We start from the raw sequence: 23,366 nt of genomic DNA, 5'->3' as shown, positions 1-23,366 counted from the left end.
GGAGAAATATAAAAGTATTGCTTTGCCTGTTTTTAATGACATAGTTATTCTAAATTATTTCTTTGAAGTGATCTATCCCTGGAAAGATGCTTATATTTGTCAGTTTCTATAGTTTAAAATAATCTTTCTTAAAAACCTTCAGAATTCCATTGTATCTTTAACTCAAGAAAATTGACAGTATTAAAAAGTAGAGTCTATAGATTACTTTATCAGAATATGATTCGATATGCCTTCATTGATTTATATTCATTGGTATCTTAGTTTCAGTGAGTCTGGGCTCTGTTGTTGAGTCCTTTTATTTATAGGACTTTTATATTTATTGGATCACATTAAATGTGATCCTATATCATTGCCTCTAAAGTAAATATGTAAATCTTCACTGATTCGAGTGAAAGGAAAAGAAAAAAATAAAAATAGCTTTTGCCTGTTTTCTTTCCCTGGTGATCTCCAGTTCATCCTTAAATCCTAGCTGAAACTTCACTTTAGAGAAATCTTCCCAACCACAACAGATTAGGCTAAGTTCCCAAGGTACCTTTTGTTTCTTCCTAGTAGCCCTGTACAGTTGTAAACATTTATTTGATGTCTGTCTCTCTCACCATATGATGTTTCAAGAGTACAAGGTACTTTTGTCTTGATCTCTGCATCATGTTTTCACCCTGTGCTGTGCTGGATACGTAGCTATAGATTGACTCTTCAGAAGTGGATGTTCCTCTCTTTCCTCTGTACTTTTTGAGCGGTTTTCTTTTTTCTGCAGTTGGAGGATCCTGCTATTAGATGGCAAATGGCTCTTTACAAAGATTTACCCAACAGGACCGAAGACACTTCAGACCCTGAGAAGACAGTGGAAAGGGTCTTGGATATAGCAAACGTGCTTTTTCATCTTGAACAGGTTAGCTTTTGTGTTGATGCAGTCACATTTGCATTAACCTTGTAAGAATGTTTTCTTAAAGGACGTGTGCTAACTTGTGAGCCAAGAAGCATGCGTGTTCAGTGTGTTCATTAAAAATAATCTGTGCCTCGGGATTGCTTAGTATCTAATCAACATTATTTCCAAGGTTATAATTTTTGTAACTATTGCTAGATAATGTATTGAGGGAGATCAAGGCCTCTGTTTTATTGTCTTTTCCAAAATATTTCTAAAATTAAACAGATAATTAGGATTATATACTTAATTTTAAACCATTCTAACAAAAATTTCAGGAGTTACACTTGACTTCAAATATTTTATACCTGTATTTTTCATTACTGCTCATAGCAACGTGTTTGAGATACTGTCTTTCCCTGGTCTCGTATTTGAATTTAAGGTCACTTGTTTAACCCTTCATTTTAATATTTTTGAGCTGATTTTTCTCAGGATCAGTAATACATTACATTTAGAGAAGAGCAATGCATTAATATTAAAACCATGTGAGAATAATGTTTTATATCATTTTTCTGTGGTTTTCTATTTTAAACTACAAAGCTTACTGTGTATCTTATTTTCTTATTTATTACCTTCACTCAAGAATTCCCAAACCAATAATATCTGAAATGTTATCAACTGGTGGATTATGTTTTTGTATAAGGAATCTCCTAGCTTACGTAAAATATCTGCAACCCAGAGACTTTATCTGTTTCTCATGAGACCCATTCAACCAACTAACACCAGACTGAAGGTGCTCAATGTAAACTCAAAAGTGTGCTGTCTCTGGGTCTCCATGAAAATACCTGCCCGACATGGAGGGGCAGTTATTTTACATTAAACATAAAATAATAAAATGTCCTGTATCATCTCAGGATATTGTTATCTGAATGTTTTGTAGAACACACTAGAATAGCAATAATAAATATATTTCTTTGATTTCTATTTTATCTCATAATCTCCTATCTCTGCCCTAGCCAGTTGAATAACTGAGGATATCATCTAATGCAGTATCTGTTAATTTCCTTTTTGTTTGCTGCTGCCTTCTTGTTTACTAAAATGCAAATAAGTTCTCGAAAACCATGAAATTTATCACTATACCTGATGAAATTAAGCTAGGATACTCTTATGCCGTATGACTATCAATATGTATCCACACTGTGTAACACTGTAATATTAATAATATAATATGATAATAAAATATTATTTAGGCAACTTAATGTTTCCCTAAATGTTGTCATGAAATATTAAATAAATATAAATAATCATATATCAGCAGATGACAGGATTTGAGGTAATGAAATGCTAAGTGATATGTAAGGGCATAGAGGATTCCCTGGTGGTCCAGTGGTTGAGACACTACAGGTTCTATTCCTGGTTGGGGAACCAGGATCCCACATGCCACACAGCTTGACCAAAACTTTTTTAAAATAGAAAAGTTAAAAGAAAGTCATAGAATTGTATATCTGAAATGATATACATATTAAAGAAGATTGTGCTACATATGCTTGTGCATGCTAAGTCGCTTCAGTTGTGTCTGACTCTTTGTGACCCTATGGACTGTAGCCTGCCAGGTTTCTCTATCCTTGGGATTCTCCAGGCAAGAATACTGGAGTGGGTTGCCATTCCCTTCTCCAGGGGATCTTCCTGACCCAGGGATCGAACCTGCATCTCTTACCTCTCCTGCATTGGCAGGCAGGTTCTTTACCACTAGCGTCACCAATTAAATGGCATTACTGTATCGTGAGTTTTTAATTCTTCCTGGTTTTCTTATACATATCTAAGTTTCTTGAATGACTTTTAGATACTTAAAAGAAGTTTATTGAACTCTAACTATGTTTTGTTATAGTCATATGTTATATATTCATAAATCCATGTGACCATGATGAATGATATCATTTGCACAGTAATGAGATTCATTTTACTGAGCAACTATTTATCCCATGAATATTTATTGTGTGCACTACCATATGACAGCATTGTACTCTGCAGGTCCTAGGGGTTGAAATCTGTCACTCAACTCAAGTGACTGGTGCTCTAGTAGAGGGTACAGACACGTAGATAACTATGTAATGATTTAGATGTGCTATCATACAGAACGTACTGAAGAGAATAAAAGGAACCCAGACTTACTCTAGCTGTGATGAGGGTGATCCCTGTGTAAATCTTTAAGATGTGTGAATATCTAGGAAAAGGTAAGCAGGTCAGATTTTAATGGCCAAGTATTCTTCAAAATGTTAAGAATATGAGTAAAAGAACTCATGAATTATCAAAAAACAGAAAAGAGTGGGGAATATCTGTGTGCAGAATTCATTCCTGTAATCTCTCTATTCTTATGTTAATTTGTGAGTCATAGAATAGTTTGCTAAGAATATTTTCACTTGCTAAACAATATTTTCACTTGCAAAAGTGGTGGATGCACAGGAAAGACTTAATTTATCTCAAATGTCAGTGACCTATGCAAGTGACTTTTTATACTGTACATCTGGTCATCTTTCTCAGAAGAGTGAGCTGTCTTCTTGGGATTTTCTAATACTCAAACACCAGACAAGCTAACACATCAGCACAGCCAGACATTCAAACAGTTGCAAGACACATCTTGATGTTCACTCAAGGATCACAGATCTTACCAACGTCTAATTACTTCATTTATAGGAAAATTCACTATTTAAGGTCTTTCCTTTGGGTAATAAAATGCTCTGCCAAATGGCAGCCTTCATGACAGCAGAGACCTTTTCCAACATGTTCATCAGTGCTTAGGTACTTAATTATGTTTGTTAAGTGTTACCCATGTTGATCAGAATGCTTTGTTCTCAGTGAATAGCATTATCCTTGATTCTGTTTTTACCTGCACTGTCTCAACAATGTTTTGTTTTGCTTAACATGACCGAGAAAAAACTGAACTAACTGGATAATCATCAGAAAGTGTTTCTTGATCTTATAGAAGAAAGAGGATCACAGAAATAAGTACTTTCAAATTGCACAAATTGCTTTGCTAAAATTTCCAAACCACTGTAATCCAAACATTCTAAATGTTTTCTTCAGGCATTATTATTACATTCATATTTTGTCTCTTTACTGCAAAGGATAATACCTTTAGTTTTACTTTTTTTTTTAGCTAACATAACATTTTTATTTCTTCCAGAAATCTACATGTATGCGCCGGAGATATTACAATCTGGGAAGTACAGTGTTCAATTGCCTAGAAATTACTAATGAATGTAGAATTCCATGTTGGGATTTTTTCCCTCTAATACTTATGATTAATCTCTTCCTTGAAATTCCAAATGCCATTAGCTAAACACATAGCTTGCTTGCATCATTTACTGCAACTTATAAATTCTCATTTGTCCCTATCTAACAAAATAATTACATAGTTTAACATTTTTGCAAAATTAAATTCTTTTACTCACTCCTACTAATGTGTTCACGAAGACTTGTCATTTTCTCTCCATCCTATTAAATATATTAAGAAAGAGTAGACTTCATTAGAATTTTCTTTAACTGCCTCTATTTATATTTACTATTGTAGGTCTTAGGATAAAATTAGTGAAAATGCATAAGCAAGGATAGGTTAATTTTTCTTTACTTATGTTTTGGCACCATAACTGAATTTTTTAAAAGATGCAAAATTATTTCATATAGGATGGTTTCCTATTTCTTTGGTTTTTAAAAATGATACAGCTTCTTAAGTACACATTGTTGGGAAAATATGATGTTTTTTCTTAGGAAAATACATAACATCCTAAACTATTTCAAATGTAGCATAGGGTAACTTGAAGATATTTTCGTAATAATTGTAAGATACTTTTGGAAAATTGAAAATCTACAAGTTTTTAGCTTAAAGGTACAGTTGTTTAATACTATGTTCCTGAAGATGTTTGGGGGGTTAAATATGTATGTCTCTGTCTTTCTACCTCAGGTTGAGCATCCTCAGAGATCCAAAAAGGCCGTGTGGCACAAACTGCTCTCTAAGCAGAGGAAACGTGCTGTGGTTGCTTGCTTCCGAATGGCTCCTTTATATAATCTGCCGAGGTCAGGATTTCTTTAATGTCGGTAATAGATTAAAGTTACTCTTCCTCTAAGAAGTGATAGGAGGCTAGCATATACCTTAACATGGATATAGTAGTCCAAGAGAAGGATGAAGGAGATTTATCGCCTCTTCTGTGTAATACTTAACTTCATTTTTCCTTGTTGGTTGTTCTCATTGGCCTGTAATGTCATTATTGAATAGATTTTTTTTTTTTTTATTGAAGTATAGTGCTTTAGATGTACAGTAAAATGATTTATACATTTATCTTTTCCTTTTCAGATTTTTTTCCTGTATAGGTTATGAGAGCATTGAATAGATAGATACTGTGCTATACAGTAGGTCCTGCTGGTTATCTGTTTTCTATATAATAGCATATATATGTTAACTTCAGACTCCTGACTTATCCCTCCCCACCCTTTCCCCTTTGGTAACTATAAGTTTGTTATCTGTTGCTTTTAAATACTTAGGAGGATCTGCTCACGTATTTGAGGCAGGAAAGAGAAATAGCTTCCTCAATAGCTCAGTTGATAAAGAAGCTGCCTGCAATGCAGGAGACCCTGGTTCGATTCATGGGTTGGGAAATTCCTCTGGAGAAGGCATAGGCTATCCACTCCAGTATTCCTGGGCTTCCCTTGTGGCTCAGCTGGTAAAGAATCTGCCTGCAATGCGGGAGACCTGGGTTCCATCCCTGGATTGAGACGATCCCCTGGAGAAGAGAAAGGCTACCCACTCCAATATTCTGGCCTGGAGAATTCCATGGACTGTCTAGTCCATGGGGTTGCAAAGAGCTAGACACAACTAAGCGACTTTCACTTTCAGAGTAACCAGGAGCCAGTCTCTGGGGTCAGACTGCCATGATTTGAATCCTGACCTCACAGCTTATAAGTGCATGATTTTGGACAAGATTCTTTTCTGATTTTGTTGTAGTTTTCTCAACTGTACCATAAGGTTTGCCTCATAGAGTTGTTTAGGTTATTTAATGGGTTGAGGTAGACAGAATGCTTAGAACTGAACATGACACAATGTTAATCATTGTTTGTTACTTTTGTGATTATTTCATCTTTGGGAAAAAGAATTGATAGGGAACTAACTTAAGGGAATAATGCAAATATATTACCCGTCATGGTACCTCTTTAACTCACTTTATTGACTCAACATCCAGTTCCATCAAATAGCAGATTACAAGTTAGTTTCTACAATATAACAGAGTCTGCTATTCCACTTTCTCTGATATAACATATTCAAAATTGTATTCCTTATTCCAGTGGTTCTCAGACCTGGTACTTTTAGGAAATATACTCAGATTCACCTGAGGAATGTCCAAGCCTGTTGAATCAAAATATCTGAGGGCTTAGCATGTGTACTGTGTAAAAACTCCCCAGGGGGTTCTGATCTATCAGTAGAGTTGAGCCTCTCTCTTGTACAAGAATTGATGGTGAGTTCTGGCCATTCCAGGTGCCTGGTCAGTTCTTCTCCCTGGATTTCAAGGCCCTTCATAAACCTATCTAACTTTATGTCTCACGATCCCTTAGTCTACCTTTAATACTGTTAATGTTGTAGCATTCCACTCTACAATGGCACCATCTCATTTTAACACGTCTGGTATGTTCTTACGTTCCCTTATTGATGTGACTTTCTTAGGGGAACCTTAGCCATATATCGCATCAATTTCAAGATGAGTTTACTTATTCTTTTAGTCTTTATTGGTCTTCTTTAATTCATAGGCAACTATTTTCATCAGTATTTTAGGATTTAATCTTTGGATATACTCCCATAAAGTTCCCTTGATACATTTAGTTTTGTAATCCTCAGAGGCTATATCTGATGTTAGCAGGAAGACTGAATAATTCCTTCCTTGATGCTCACGACTGTTTATCCAAAGCCACTTTATGTCGTAAGAGCTACCATGTAATGAGCATATCCAACATGTTTTATATTCTTTATCTGTTTGAGTTTCACAAAACTGAAGCGTAGATGGCGTTATCCTAGTTTTATAAATGAGAGAAGGAAAGTTGACAAAGTTGGATAACTTGACCAGTCTTACAAAACTTAGAAATAACTGAATCCAGGTCAGTGTGTGATCCGAGAAAGCTTTCTCTATCGACTGCAATGTCTTGCCTCTCCAGTCAAGACTGGAAAGTTTATTTTTATTTATTCTTTTAATGCACAGATAATCCAGTGATTAAGTGCTACTGAATGACTTTTCAATTTATTTTTTAAAAAGGCTCTTTGAAATTGTGCTTACCTTTTAGGCATCGGGCTGTCAATCTCTTTCTTCAGGGATATGAAAAGTCTTGGATTGAGACAGAAGAACATTACTTTGAAGATAAATTGATAGAAGATTTAGCGGTATGTTTTTACTGGGTTAGAAGAGGAAAGAAGGTCTGGGCTTGGTGGAATAACATTTGTGTGAGCCATTTATCTTATAACGTTGAAGAGGAAACATTATTGCAGCCTATGGAGCTTAGGAAACTTTATTCTGGATTATTACTGCATGTAATATTTAGGGAAAATTCGCTCTTCTTATTTCAAAGAGATCTCATCAACATCCAGTAATTCAAAATTTAACTAAATTTTGACTCTATTGTTCTTTTAAATTATTCCTCAAAGCAACTTCAAACACCTCAGAACCAGGATAGAACTATAAAAGCTGAACCATAAAGAATGATTCACCAAAAATAAGTTGAAGCTTAACAAAAGCCAATGAAAAGTGACTGGTTGTTAAACATATACAGGGCAGAGAATGATAGATTGGATTCAGGAAGAGCAGGAAGTCACAGTAGATACAGCATAAATGGAGAAGTAGAATTTTTCACCCAACCATGCTGATAAGGAGGCTTGTGTTACTGAGAATGCTTCACTCAAGGGAGCCATTGTCTCAATTTTTTATAGGCTGTGGACCTATTAAAAAATTTGATCAAGAACCATCTTCTCAGGAAAATTTACAAGCATATCGTTCTGCTGAGTTTTGTAGACTGAGAGGCTTCATAATTCCAAAGTTAAAATTTTTGTCTAAAAGGTTTTTTTGAAAAAACACACAAATAATCAGGGCATGCAATGGACAAACTAATCTCATTCATAAAACCTTAATCCTGATTATTCCCATATATTTAATTTAGTTATTATTTTTATTGGGGTATAGTTGATTTACACTGTTGTGTTAGTCTTTGCTGTACAATGATCCCATATATTTTAAGTGAGTTTCATTTTTCTTTAGAATATTAGAATATTTTAACCTTGCAGATTTACCATACTAGCTGCAACATTAAGCCTTAAATCCAAGAAAGAACATCATTTACATAGAAAGAATATCAGTTTGAATGGGTAAGTCTGATAGAGATACAAAATTCATTAGTCATTCAACAAACAGGATTAATTCATTCTCAAGTCAGTAAAAAATGCTTAGTAATTTTCTTTATGGTAAATGTTCAATAAATGAAATTACTTTTTTAAGTTTTAAAAGTAAAAGTGAGAATAACATGTAAGTGGCTCAAATATTAAGTCATTCAGCATTCTTTACCTATCTCTGTCTATGTAGGCAACAAAAATGTTTCATGTGATAAAACAGTTTGCCTTGCTAGGTGCACAGAATTTTTATACATGGAGTGACAGTGTTTTATTGCAATTTTTTTTGTATTTGAGATCTTCCTAGCGCCACTGAAATCCATGTAGCAGTTCACTTTTCAGTTAGTTATGATGCTGCTCATAAGAATAGTATTCAGAATTTTTAAATGATGTAAATCATCCTTGCCCACAGTGTTTTTGTTCCATTATTAAACAACTTTTTAAATTAAAAATTTTAAAAAAAGAAAAAAAATTAAAAATTTATTTTATTTTTATTTTATTTGGCTGTACTGTGTGGCATGTGAGATCTCAGTTCCCTAACCAGGGATCAAACCTGTGTGCCCTGTATTGGGAGTGCAGAGCCTTAGCTACTGGACTCCCATAGAAGTCCCAACTTTATTCTTTAAAACTGTATACTTTTGCATTGATCATGTAATACAGACATGAAGGTACAATGCATATAACATAGACACACACATGCACCACAATAGAAAGAAAAAGGCTTTCTTTTTATTTGCCATTCCAAGCCTTCATAGTGCTCCTGGGTTTGAAGTGAACATTTCACCTTAATGTGAAATTTTATGAATTTGACTTTTTTATAGAAACCTGGAGCAGAACCTCCAGAAGAAGATGAAGGAGCTAAGAGGGTTGATCCTCTTCATCAGCTGATCCTTCTGTTTAGTCGAACAGCTTTAACGGAGAAATGGTATGGTTGGGGAGTTCACAGGAGACATAGGAGGAACAAACAGAAACCCATGTCTGAGTATTCTGTCCGTCACATGTTTCAATTTCATCTTCTTCTTGAGAGGAGAGAAAATTGTTCAAAGTTAGTTGAGAAGACCCCCCTGGAGAAGGGAATGGCTACCCACTCCAGTATTCTGGCCTAGAGAGTTCCATGGACTACAGTCCTTGGGATTGCAAAGAGTTGGACAAGACTGAACAACTTTCGTTTCACTTCACTTCACAGGACCAGTCTGGTATACATGTATGAACCCACTCGTTCTACTTCAGACTTTAATATTTACCTATCAAACATTAATATTTACCTAGCTCTAATTCTTTTAACAACATTGTAATTAGCTGGTTGAGCTGATTCTGAATCTTCTTATAATCTTCTCTTTATCACAAATATCCTTTAGAAATTAAAACAAAAGAGCCCAAAGTGAATTTCAATACCAAAAATGTTGGAGACCACCGGTGACCCCAAATTTCCTGGATAGATTATCTCCATTGTTCAGTGAGTGTTAGGAAACTTGAGAAGATGGGTAAGCCATCCACTTAATGCAAAGTTTCTTTGAGATCTGTTTTAAAGGCCTTCTCCATTTTTGTTGGTTCTTGTTCTTCTGAATTCATTGTAACCACAGAGGGCAAAACCTCTACGGAATTGAATAAGAAATGCATTCATAGGCTTGATAATTAAAGTGTGCCAGCACCTGCCCATTACAGGGGCATGGTGTAGATTCATTCTGTAGATGAGACCTTGCAGAGGTTTCAAAACCTTCATCAGCTTCCCTGTCTTGGGAAAGAAAGCCAGCTTTGCCCCAGGCAAAGCAGGAAAAGAATTGAATTATCAGTCCCTATTCACATGAGTCTTGATGAGTTCATCTGACCTCTGTGCATGTCATAATAATGTACATTTCTCCCTCTTAGCTAATGTGACCCATCTTTCTCTCACTGTCTCTCTCTCTCTTATTATTTCCTAACTAACCAAATCATCTCATCCCTAAGCATAGAGCAGCTCCCTGTGGCATTGTCAGGTAATGAGGTCTTTCTCATAAGTGGACTTTTCTGATGGCTGTAAGCTTAAAACTGTTAATTTTGCAAACATCAGGAATTTTTTGATGGAAGTCTTTCTTCAGTGAATTAGTGATTTTCATGCTTTTTCAAAAGAAGATAATAAATAGATTTTAACTTGTCTTAATTTTTAAGAATCCTTATGACCATTATATTTTTTCACTATGTAGTCATATAATAATTTGGGGAGTCTTTCCAACAAATATCAGATATCACTTCTGCTGTCAAAATCCCTGACATCACGTAAATTTTCTTGTTTCAATGTTCGTATTTTTAAGAAAATATTAATGCTACTACATTTGTGTGTAAATCAGTAGATTGTTTCTTTACACACAAACATATTTATTATATTAGACTGTAAGGTAAGATGGGGCCACTCTTGAGGAAGTCAAATATCTTTGCTTTCTGATTCTACAATATTTTTGAATGATTGCTCTAAGTTTTGTGTTTGCTTCATTTAAAAAAAACACACTTGTTGAAAGAAGGTTATTTTATATGGTGATGGTAATTTTTTGTGTAACTAACCTACTTTAAAACTGTTGTTTTTTTCTTGTTTTTCATAGCAAACTGGAGGAAGATTTTTTATATATGGCTTATGCAGATATTATGGCAAAGGTAAATAAATGTCTTGATTTTAATGGTAAAATGTAAAATTCTACATATTTCTCAATTAAAATCTTGTTAAATTTTAGAAAACTTATGGGCATTAATCTCAACTTTTCACTTGTTTCTTGAATATCTGTTCTAACTTTTTTTGACAGATAATCATTGTTTCTTCATTTAACATTTTTATTTTTGGGAATCTCACTAATTTTCCAAACATTCATTCATTCAACAAATATTCACTGGGCATCAAGATACTGGAGATAACATGGTGAATCAGAGAGAAATACACACATCCTGTCGTCTTAGAGTTTATCATCTGATAGGAAAGGCAAACTTTGAACAAATGATTACCCAAAAGATGCTGACAAGTTTAATGGTAGAGGAGCAATTAGGAGTATATGGAGTAGGTTGCATAGCACTGAGTTTTAAGGAAGTCCTTGACTGTTGAATGATGAGTTGACCATGCAAAAATAGTAATAGCTAAGTATTTACTGGGTGGTTATTTCATTTAATCTTAGAGCAAGGAAATGAATGAAGTGATGAGTATAAAAGAGGTGTCAGGTTTCTCTGAGGCTTCTGACTTGGGCATCTGAGTTGACAGCAGTACCATATTCTAAGTCGGGGAGCACCAGAATCAATGCAGGCCTAGAGTGAAGAGGCAAGATGGCAAATTAAATTTTCAACATGTTCATTAAAGATGCCTGTGAGACATCTAAACGGAGATGTCCAGCGTGTGGTAAGATAGTCATTTCTGACATTCTGTATCTCATGGGAGGCTTATAAATATACCTTTGTTATTTGTCAGCATTAGAAGGAAACTGAAGCCAAGTAGTGGATAATCTTGCTCAGGCAGAAAAGGAAGCATGAGAACAGTCAGCATAGGACCAAGCCTTTAAAGACGCAAATGCTTAAGAGACGACTAGAACAAAGGGACTTCTCACCAGAAAAATAGGAGGGAACCTTAAGTGTGAGCGTACATAGGAACTGTTGGAATGTGTGGTCAACAAGGTCTTACTCTGCTGAGGGACTGAACATAAGGATTGAAGATTCCCCAGGATTTATTCCATGGACATCATGTGACCATGATGAGAATAACTGCAGAGAATGTTGAGGGAACATTGACGGCCCAAGTGTGTACTGTGGGGAAATAGAGACTTCCGTGTGAGTAGATGTGGCATAAGGCTCTTTATTGAGAAGACTGAGAAGGAGGAGAAAGATACAAGGTAATAAACATCTAGATGGAATTATAAGGTCGAAGGGGGATTATTTTTGCTTGTTTGCCTGTTTTTTTTTTTTACTTTTTAAAAAGCAGATGTTAGCATGCTTCTGTTCTGGTGGGAAGGATCAAGAAGAATAGACAGGGACTAATTTGTGAAATGAGGCTTTGAACAGTTGACATGCTTTGAGCATGGTGACAGGGCAGGTTAGAGAGCATAAAGGAAAAGTCATGGCTTCCCACTCATAGTAATACATTTACCAGTATATTTATACAGACATAAAAGCAATTACCTTTAAAGAAAATCACCATGAAATTATATTTAAATTATGAGCAGTATATCGTCTGATATTTTCTATTCTATTTAAATAAAAAGGTCTCTGAGATGATGAATCTCTAAATAGATTTCATATCCAGTTAATGTTTTGAAAGCCATAGTGTATAAAGCATGAAAACAATCTAGTCTCAGTGATGCGATTCCAGTAGATCCTTCTGCCCCTCCACTGTGGCCTCAGTAGCAGGGAGATGAAGAGGAGCGTGACTGAGAGATGACACGTGGTGGCCCCCGGCCCCCCCTCCTGAGGGTCTCCTGACCCACCTCCTTGCTCTCTCACACCTCGTTCCAGCCGTAGGAGCATTCCCTTGGGCCTGGTGGCTCCCGCCTCGTCCTGTCATGACAGGCTTCAGGAAGATCCAAAGACACTAGGGACCCTAAGCCCCAGACCCCAGTGCTTTATGTCACTTTTGGAGGCAAAGCATAAAGGACTCCTGCCTTTTTGTGCCACAAAAGGGGGCACAAAGATACCCTTGCTCTCCAGCTCCCCTCTTTGGGGGACTCACTGGGTCACTACTTAGAAGGAGGTCTCTGGGCCTCGCTGACCTTTCTGTCTTTCCTCTTGACCCCTGCAGCCAGCCTGTGGTTCTTTCTCCTGCTTTCCTGAGAGTGTAAAATTAGGGTGATTTCTGCTGCAGTCTGTCGAGAATCTGTCCTGCTGGGGGAGGACCTTGCTTCCTCCTCTGGAATGAGAGCCTGAAGCGCGACACAGGCTTGCTCTCGGACATGCATGCTGTCCTCCTGACTGTGCCCTTTGCCCAAGAAATAAAAAAAAAAAAGAAAACAATCTAAATGTCCATCATCAGATTAATGGATAAAAAAGATGAATTCGATATATATATATATATGTGTGTGTGTGTGTGTGTGTATGTGTATACAATAGAATACTACTCAGTCATAGAAAGAATGAAATAATGTCATTTGTAGCAACATGGATAGAACTAGAGATTATCATCCTAAATCAGTCAGAAAGAGAAAGGCAAATACTGTATGATATTGCTTATATATGGAATCTAAAACATGACACAGAGAACTTATCTATAAAACAGAAGCAGACTCACAGACACAGAAAACAGACTTGTGGTTTTCAGGAAGGTGGGAGAAGGATGGATTGGGAGTTTGGGATAGTTGTATTAAGTCGCTTGAGTCATGTCCAGCTCTTTGCGGCCCTGTGGACTGTAGCATGCCAGGCTCCTCTGTCCATGGGATTCTCCAGGCAAGAATACTGGAGGGGGCTGCCATGCCCTCCTCCAGGGGATCTTCCCCACCCAGGGTTTGAATCTTTGTCTCTTATGTCTCCTGTATTGACAGGCAAGTTCTTTACCACTAGCGCCACCTGGGAAGCCACGTATGTATAAGTGAATCACTTTGCTATACACCAGAAACTAATACAACATTGTAAATCAACTATCCTTCAACAAGATAAATTTTTAAAAAACACTTGATTAAAATATGAAAGCCTGGTTGATGTCAGTTCTTATGAATTTGGGCAGTACCAGCCTTCCTGGTTGTGTAGCTTTACCCTAGCAGTTCCCAGAACCAAATGCAGAGTCAGAGAAGGCAGGAAGTTAGATTCATCAAGGATGGCAATATTTACCAGACTGTTGTTGAAGGACAGAGGATCATAGGGCTTTTTTCTGTCATTATGAGAGTGGCTGAGGCATTGGATCTTGGATTCTGAGTAAGACAAATAAGGAAATGAGACAAGAGGGAGCTGATAAGTAAGGAGATTGTAAAATAGTCGTTGGACTGTTTTCCTTTTAGTTGAAGAAGCAATGAGCAAGTGGTCTGAAAAGGGAAAAGCTCCTGTTTTGAGAGTAAGAGATTCCTGAGAGTTCACATTCTTCCTTGTGACGGGAGAAGAGTCAGCCCCTACACTTGTCCTGGTTGCATCCGACAGTTAAATCTAATCTCTTTTGAGAAATGATCAAATATTTGTTGATGCTCACTCTTCGTCAAGATTTTCCCATCAAAAGTAACTAGTCTCTGTCCGTTTGTTGTTTAATGTATCCCAGGAATGCCACGCTTCCGTCACTTCTTCTGCCAGTCAGTTGTCAGGGTGTGTGCCGCTTAGGAGTGTACCTGTGTAGTGCACAGTGGGACTTTATCCTGGCTTATTCTGCCCTGGGATTCTGTACATTTACAATAAATTGTAAGAACTCACTAGTTTTTGAACAGCCAGATTGCATTTTTTCTCTCATTGTGAGCCTGCCTTTTCATCTCAATTCCAGGTCATTTATGAATTTCTTTTAAGGTTTATCATACAGTTGATGTAGGCTTTAGTTAAGTCATCAGTTCTCTAACTGGAGTTGAACCATTGTCCAAGGCCAAAATAGTTTTAAAGTTCAGTTTTTTCATCCAGTGTTAAATATCTCTTTGCATTTATGTTACCCACAGACTTAGTAAGTGTGCTATCCCAGTGTTTCCCTAAGTTGCTAGTTTTGGTAAGTCACATCAAACTATTTAGTAAGTAGTTTCACGAGGCTGCCTTTGTTCACTCTGGCAGTCAGCATCCCAGGAGTCTGAAAATTTCCCTTGGACTTCATGGTTTCTCAGAATTTATTAGTGGTCGTTTTACATTCATATATGACTTTTGACTTGAGTCTTGACATTTGAACTCTATTCGAAAGACTTCTGTCATCCTGTCTTTCTTCATTATTGTAGGACTTTATAAAGGCAGCATTCACATCATAATTGGTTTTTATAAAATTTCAGTTTTCATTGTTTTTTTTTTTAATCATTGGAGCCCAGAATTGGGTTAATCAGAACTCTGGATCCATGATACACTCCCACCCTGGAAAGGAAATGACTACCCATTCCAGTATTCTTGCCTGGAGAATTCATGAACAGAGGAGCTTTACACAGTTTTCGTTAGTTATATGAAGTTTTTGTAAATATATATATTATATATATATGTGCATTGTCAGTCACTCAGTCGTGTCCGACTCTTTGAGACCCCATGGGCTGTAGCCCATCGGGCCGCTCTGTCCATGGGATTCTCCAGGCAAGCACACTGGAGTGGGTGGTCATTTCCTCCTCCAGGGGATCTTCCCGACCCAGGGATCGAACTCACGTCTCCTGTGTCTCTGGCACTGGCAAGTAGAGTCTTTATCTCTAAGCCACCTGAGAAGCCCTATCACATGTAAACGTGTTTATATATATATATATATATACACACACATATATAAATTATGTATTTTTTAAGATTTTAGTTGTTTTAACTTTTAAAAGGGCATGATGCTGTATGTAAAGTTTTGGTACTTAATAGTTTCACTGTTGTTTTCTAAGATACATCTGTACTTTTGTGTGTGCTGGAGATAATTTGATTTGACTTATATTTGACTTACATTCCCTTGTACAACTACACCATAGCCTATCCATTTACCTTTTTGTTTGTAGCCTTTTGTGTTGAATCTCTATTTTTGCTGATGTGAAAAAGGGCTTGAAATGCCTATTCATATTCACATCCAAAAGCCATGGGTCATGGGATGTATGAATGTTAAATTTGAGAAGATGCCCAACCGTTTTCCAAAGTTACTGCCCCAAATTACATTCCTCCTTGCTACGTTTAAGAGAGATTCTGGTGATACATATCTTCTCCAATATTTTATATTTTATGTTTTACTAATTTTTGTCAACCAGGTGGATGTAGTATGACATTTCATTGGGGTCTTAGTTTTCATTTTCTTGAGTAGGTAATTTTCACATTTAAAAATCACTTCTCTTTGGTGGTTAAGTCTGAAGCAAACAGCTGATGAGTAATTCTGCACTTTTATCTTATTATTACTACAGTTTCTGCACTAAATCATATACTTAGTATTCCTTGTTCTCCTTCCTTTGGCTGTATGTTTAAAATTCATTTTACATCTTTGTATTTTTCGAGCCACACTTTATTTTAAACCTTGGGTTAATTTCTTTTTTTTTTTTAATCTTCCCAACACCCTCCTTCTATCATGTATATCTCTTCTTGTGAACATCTTAGAAAATTTTCGGTTCATCCATGTTGGTTTGCTGGTGCCCTTTCCTTCTCCTCATTGTGATCACTCATGCTTGATTCTCAGAATGTCTGTTTATATCCCAGCATCCTTTCTAAACTGTCTGAAGCTGTTCTGTCCAAATGGAATGGTTTTACCAATTTAAACAAGATTCACTATGTAGAAGTATCTAGAATAATACCATCATAAAGTAAACACTCTTTTGAGTTTCTGGCTAGTGAAAACTTTTTCTCTTGCTCTTACAAGAAGAGAGCAAGATAATTTACTGAAAGATACACATTAAGTTATACCCAGTGTTTCATTCTTCATTGGTTAAAATTATAAAATGCAAGGGTCACTTTGTTATGAAATTTCTCTCTTCTACCTCATCCAAATCCATCCAAAATGGATTTCAGTTTGAAATTCATCCTGATAATTTCTTTTTGCATCCTCTATCTTCTGAGGAGTGACAGAATCAGCAAGGCAAGTGAAAAAGATATGAAATATACTTGTTTTGCAGAATGAAGTTTCCAGCAGATAGTGATGGTGAGAAGTACCCCGTGTAAACTTTATGCTTATGAATTCTCATTGCTAGTTTTGAGTTTTGCTCTAGATATCTGAATGGTCTGAAGATGTAGCCTCTATTTTGGTTCTTATTTTTTTCTTCAAATTCTCTGTCATGCTTCTGCCCCATTATGTATGGATTTTATTTACTTTTTTTCCTTTCTGGCATACAGTATTACTCTTCCTTCCCTAGAAATGATCAGTTTGATCCAGAAAATTGAATCCTGTATTTTAGGACCATCTAATAGAACCTACTGTTTATCCAGCATCATCATAATATGTGGATGCAATTTGCTGTTGAAGAACTTATCTCCTATGCCTATAAATCTTTCAGTTTCTCTTAAGTACATTAAAAGGTGCTAGACATCTGTGATAGTTTTCTTGTGGCCCCAGCATGTCCCATGCCAATCAGTACAAGTTTAGCTTATGGATTTGTTGAATTCTTTGTTGAATTCTCCAAGTATTTCAAGCTTAATAGATTATTTTTTTGATTGCAAACTTTAACCTTTTTAGAAGCAAATCTCACTTCATTTTCTTAAGAAAAAAAAAATGGTTTAAAATACTCCTTAAAAAGGATTGTTTTGAAATACCTGTTAGATAAGAGTCCCAAATTCCTGTGTATAAGAGCAAACACATCTTTTACTGTAAATGCCAACTTCTCTAAATGTATTCTCCAACTCAAACCTTGTTCATACCCAGTATTTCTGAAGGTAACAAAATATATATGGCAGATGACATGTTTGAGAGAAGGTACAACTTTATATCCTTAAAAAACCTTTTGTATTCATATTCTCATTTGCTTAAATAGTATTCATATTTGTTCAGTTCAGTTCAGTCACTCAGTTGTGTCCGACTCTTTACGACCCCATGGACTGCAGCACGCCAGGCCTCCCTGTCCATCACCAACTCCCGGAGTTCACTCAAACTCATGTCCATTGAGTCCGTGATGCTGTCTAACTATCTCATCCTCTGTCATCCCCTTCTCCTCCCACCTTCAACCTTTCCCAGCATCAGGGACTTTTCAGATGAGTCAGTTCTTCACATGAGGTGTCCAAAGTATTGGAGTTTCACCTTCAGCATCAGTCCTTCCAATGAATATTCAGGACTGATCTCCTTTAGGATGGACTGGTTGGATCTCCTTACAGTCCAAGGGACTCTCAAGAGTCTTCTCCAACACCACAGTTCAAAAGCATCAATTCTTTGGCACTCAGCGTTCTTTATAGTCCAACTCTCACATTCATACATGACTCCTGGAAAAACCATAACTTTGGGTAGACAGATTTTTGTTGGCAAAGTAATGTTTCTGCTTTTTAATATGCTATCTGGGTTGGTCATAGCTTTTCTTCCAAGGAGCAAACGTCTTTTAATTTCATGACTGCAGTCACTATCTGCAGTGAATTTGGAGCCCAAAACAAGAAAGTCTGTCACTATTTCCACTGTTTCTCCATCTATTTGCAATGAAGTGATGGGAGCGGATGCCATGATCTTAGTTTTCTGAGTGTTGAGCTGTAAGCCAACTTTTTCACGCTCCTCTTTCACTTTCATCAAGAGGCTCTGTAGTTCTTCTTTGCTTTCTGCCATATGGGTGGTGTCATCTATATATCTGAAGTTAGTGATGTTTCTCCTGGCAGTCTTGATTCTAGCTTGTGCTTCATCCAGCCCAGCATTTCTCATGACGTACTCTGCATGTAAGTTAAATAAGCAGGGTGACAATATACAGCCTTGATGTACTCCTTTCCCAATTTGGAACCAGTCTGTTGTTCCATGTCCAGTTCTAACTGTTGCTTCCTGACCTGCATACAGATTTTTCAGGAGGCAGGTCAGGTGGTCTGGTACTCCCATCTCTTGAAGAATTTTGCACAGTTTGTTGTGATCCACACAGTCAAAGGCTTTGTCATAGTCAATAAAGCAGAGGTACATATTTTTCTGGAACTCTTTTGCTTTTTTGATGATCCAACAGATGTTGACAATTTGATATCTGGTTCCTCTGCCTTTTCTGAATCCAGCTTGAACATCTGGAAGTTCACTGTTCACGTACTGTTTGAAGCCTGGTTTGGAGAATTTTGAGCATTACTTTGCTAGCGTGTGAGATGAGTGCAGTTGTGTAGTTTGAGCATTCTTTGGCATTGCCTTTCTTTGGGATTAGAATGAAAACTGACCTTTTCCAGTCCTGTGGCCACTGCTCAGTCTTCCAAATTTGCTGGCATATTCACAGCATCACCTTTTAGGATTTGAAATAGTTCAACTGGAATTCCATCACATCCACTAGCTTTGTTCATAGTGATGCTTCCTAAGGCCCACTTGACTTCACATTCCAGGATGTCTGGCTCCAGGTGAGTGATCACACCATCATGATTATCTGGGTCATGAAGATCTTTTTTTGTATAGTTCTTCTGTGTATTCTTGCCACCTCTTCTTAATATCTTCTGCTTCTGTTAGGTGCATACCACTACTGTCCTTTATTGGGCCCATCTTTGCATGAAAAGTTCCCATAGTATCTCTAATTTTCTTAAAGAGATCTGTAGTCCTTCCCATTCTATTGTTTTCCTCTATTTCTTTGCACTGATCACTGAGGAAAGCTTTCTTACTATCCCTGCTATTCTTTGGAACTCTGCATTCAAATGGATATATCTTTCCTTTTTCACTTTGCCTTTCATTTCTCTTCTTTTCATAGCTATTTGTAAGCCCTCCTCAGACAACTTATTTGCCTTTTTGCTTTTCTTTTTCTTGGGGATGGTCTTGATCACTGCCTCCTGTATGATGTTAGTAACTTCTGTCCATATGTTAAGTCATGTGATCCTGTTAGGAAGCTTATTACTGCTTTTATTATTTTCGCTTTAAATATGAGAAAACAAAGACTCAGAGAGGTAAAGGAATTTGTCCTAGACTAAACAGCTCTTAAATGTCAGCATCAGAATTTGAATTGGGCACTCTGCATCCTCAGACCAGGTTCCTAACCACCGCACAGCTCTTCTTCCTTAGTAACCAAAACTTTCAGCTGTGGGAATTAATTAAGAATACATGCACAGCTCCTTTATTATTTCTGGAAAAATAAAATAATTCAGTGGTCAGTTTTATAATTTTTCTGTAAAAGAAGTATGTTGGTAGCAGTTGGAATTTTACTTTCCTCCTATAGACCAAATATAACAAAAAATTAACTTATTAAAAAAAAGGATTACAAGATTCACTTTAATTAATAGACACTGCTTTCTTTTAATTTTAATTCATAGCTATTAAATATGTTTGTATTAACACATTGTGATGGAAGGATAAAAGAGGAAAAAACAATGATCTTGTCTTTAAGGTTTGTAACTTGATTTCAACAAGGAAAATGCATGAAAAAGTAGTATGTACAGTATGATACAGACCTCATAAATATCTCTATGATATATATAAAATTGGCACTTTAGTATTTGCACAGTATAGTTTTCTTTTAGTTCACAAATTCATTGATCATATCATGTAAGTTTATTACATATAATGAATATATTCAAATAATATTGATAAATTAGCACAAGTGACTTATTATTCTGCGCTAATTCATTTATATTTTCTGTCTCAACATATTCTTATCCTGTTGACCTTTTCTCAATTTTTTTTACATGTATCAGAGTTGTCATGATGAGGAAGATGACGATGGGGAAGAGGAAGTGAAGAGTTTTGAAGTAAGATGGATCTTTCACTATTTGTCTTCTATCTATGTTGAAACATTGTTTCATAGCTTCTAACTGACATTTATGTTTCTTGCTTCATGGCTTATTGCAGCTTATTGTGTCAAGGAACTGCATGTCAGAAGCTGGATGGACAAATTTGAGTCCTAACATTTGCTGAAGTTAAGGCCAAGGAACTTAGACTAGTTTAAGAATTAAATAAAGCCCATATGTTCAGGATGAGTGTTCCTCCATCTTGGAGATGAGGTTGCTTCTCATTGTTCTCATCTTGGTGAAGGATGGGATATGAAATTTCCAGCAGACATGGGAGAAAAATATTTATGGAAGAGCAACCCAATTTCAAGTTTCTAATTAAAGCCTTGGTTTGAATTTTTTTTCTGAATCAAAGAAGTCCGAAAGATTTGGCCTCTTTCGACTTCTGCCCAATTAGGTCACTCATCCCCTGTACATATGCAAATGGTGGCACACAGTTTGCTTGCATGAGGCAGGATTGCATATATTCCTAGGATTATGTTCTATTATATGATTATTCCCTCAAACCTTCTCAACTTTTAAATTTCCTTATAGTTTGAAATATTGCTCAATATTCTTTAACCAAAAAGAAAGCAAATATTATTTCCCCCCTTGGCTTAGGCTGTACTTTTTTTTTAATATATATATATATTTAAGAAAGACTAGCTATTGCTAACTACCATTCTCCTTATTTATTGTTTTTTTCTTTTTTGAATTTTCAAAAAGAAATTAAATGAAATAGATTAGACTCTTTTTTTTTTTCCTGCTTTTAATTTACGTGTCTGCTTTGAGCTAGAAGTTTGGAACTATATTAGTAGCCAGCTGTAAGTCTTTAATTAAAGTGGACCCACAAAAAAACGAGTAGGTGAGGAGTAGATAATGAGTAGGACCCTTTCTGGAACAACTGGGTGAGAGTGTCCCTGTGGCATTGCATTGAAGTCATTGTGTAAAAAAAAAAAATGCTGGAACAAGCTAATTTGAGAATAATCCATGACTATTGCTGGCTGAGAAAAAAATGCCTTAAGGTTCATTTCCTGGATAACACTATAATCTTTTCTAATGTATGTGTGTTCTAGTCTCAATAAGATAAGAAACTTAGCTAAATTAGAATGAGCTGTGAGCAGCAAGTCATACTATTTTTCTGAAGTGCACACCATATATACTCTATCAGTTGTCTTCCGAGCAGTTGTTTATTGCGATTTTGCTTCTTGTCCTCATCCTTCCTTAAGGTCACAGGATCCCAACGCAGCAAGGTAAAACTATATATATATGTGTGTATTTGTCTGGGTCTGAGTTTCAGTTTCTTGTGACATTTACCTTTGTTAGACCCAACATCTTGGATTCTTTTGTTTAAAAAAAAAAGATCTTGCAATCTTTGTACCAAGTTTGTAGCTCCAATGCAATTGGTCTCTTCAGTATCCCTTCCTTGACATAAGTTTATTCTTCTTGCAATTTAAATGACTCATAATTTGAAATTTTGTCCTCCATGTTGAATTTGAATGCGTACGGTGCTGAGGTGAAAAAGTCCACCCTTTAGGTGATTAAATTTTAGCTGGTGACTTTTCATTGTAAGATTTCATGCCTTACCCCTCTTGGGAGTTTTTATACTGGTCTCATTTCTAGAAAAGAGATATGATATATGGTATTGCTGGTGTGATTAGAAATAACCTCCTTTTCTTTTGTGCTAGTAATACCCTCAACTGGTAATTAGAGAGGACATTCCATGATTTCAGTGTTGATTTACTATTTCCTTCTAGGGAAGAGCTAGATGACCTTTTCTATCTCTGAATATTCTGAAGAGCTAAGTATGTAGAAAGTTTGCTGAGAGAAAATATTTTAGAATCACAAAAATTTGCCTTTCATTTGAACCCTGTTAAGCTTACATTTTATTTTCATGAGACTGTTTAGTCAGAAAATCAGGTATAAACATCCCAAAAAGAAAATGCCTATAATGACTTTAGTTAAAGAAAAGAAAAAAAGCTTCTCTTTTATATGAGTGTAGAGTGTCCTTTTTTTGCCTTCTATTTTATAAAGTGAACTATTTGCTGTTAAAGTGAACTTAGAATGTCATAAAGAATCTACTTTTTTTTTTTAATCTACTTTTAAGAAACAAATTATAATGTTTTTTACTCACTATTATATTTGGAGAAATATATTGTTCTTATACCATTTTAAAATTTGACTTCATGCAGATGCTACTAGATTTAGCTCCAATCAGATGGATATAATTTAATGGCATATAATATGTGTAAAAATTATAAATTATAATTATCAGTAGGTATCATGGGTATAATCTTGATTTGTTGGATTTTTATAGTTTTATCACTGATGATCTCAGATAGAATTCCTGTGACTTGTTGAGGGTGGAAAATATGAAGGGACCTCCTGACATTCACCAAAGATTTGATTTCGTTAGACACTATTGAAGTTCATGCCCGAGTATATATTGACATCCATGGAATGGGGGTGGATAAGGAAGGCAGGGATAAGAAAGTGTTGTTGGTTAAGAAAACCATTTTACTCTGAAGAGGAATGTAGTTTCAGGAAGAACTAAAGGCAAATACAATTTGGTAAATAGGATCAAATTTGGTGACATTAGAAAGGTTCCCTATTCAGAAAAAAAATTTGAAAATTCCTAGTAGTGGAATCTTACCATTTAGAGTGTAGGATTCCGGTCATACGGAGAACAAGAAATCA

General features: G+C 36.0%; 1 protein-coding gene and 1 non-coding gene across 2 annotated transcripts in view; both read left to right on the top strand.

The window, feature by feature from the left end:
- Positions 1–23,366, top strand: part of RYR2 (ryanodine receptor 2) — an 813,831-nt gene that overhangs the window by 681,734 nt on the left and 108,731 nt on the right. The window contains exons 74-81 of the mRNA XM_065922240.1: positions 755–889; positions 4,047–4,091; positions 4,824–4,936; positions 7,187–7,283; positions 9,101–9,204; positions 10,856–10,907; positions 20,598–20,651; positions 21,899–21,922. Of these exons, the coding sequence (XP_065778312.1) occupies positions 755–889; positions 4,047–4,091; positions 4,824–4,936; positions 7,187–7,283; positions 9,101–9,204; positions 10,856–10,907; positions 20,598–20,651; positions 21,899–21,922 (624 nt within the window). The remainder of the gene's footprint in view (positions 1–754; positions 890–4,046; positions 4,092–4,823; positions 4,937–7,186; positions 7,284–9,100; positions 9,205–10,855; positions 10,908–20,597; positions 20,652–21,898; positions 21,923–23,366) is intronic.
- On the top strand, positions 12,578–12,663 carry LOC136162214 (small nucleolar RNA SNORD62). Its single transcript, XR_010662033.1, has one exon. It is a non-coding gene; the product is annotated as a small nucleolar RNA SNORD62 (small nucleolar RNA).

Source organism: Muntiacus reevesi, chromosome 2 (assembly GCF_963930625.1).
Source record: "Muntiacus reevesi chromosome 2, mMunRee1.1, whole genome shotgun sequence".
Lineage (NCBI taxonomy): Eukaryota > Metazoa > Chordata > Mammalia > Artiodactyla > Cervidae > Muntiacus > Muntiacus reevesi.
This window is presented reverse-complemented; position numbering and strand designations above follow the sequence as displayed.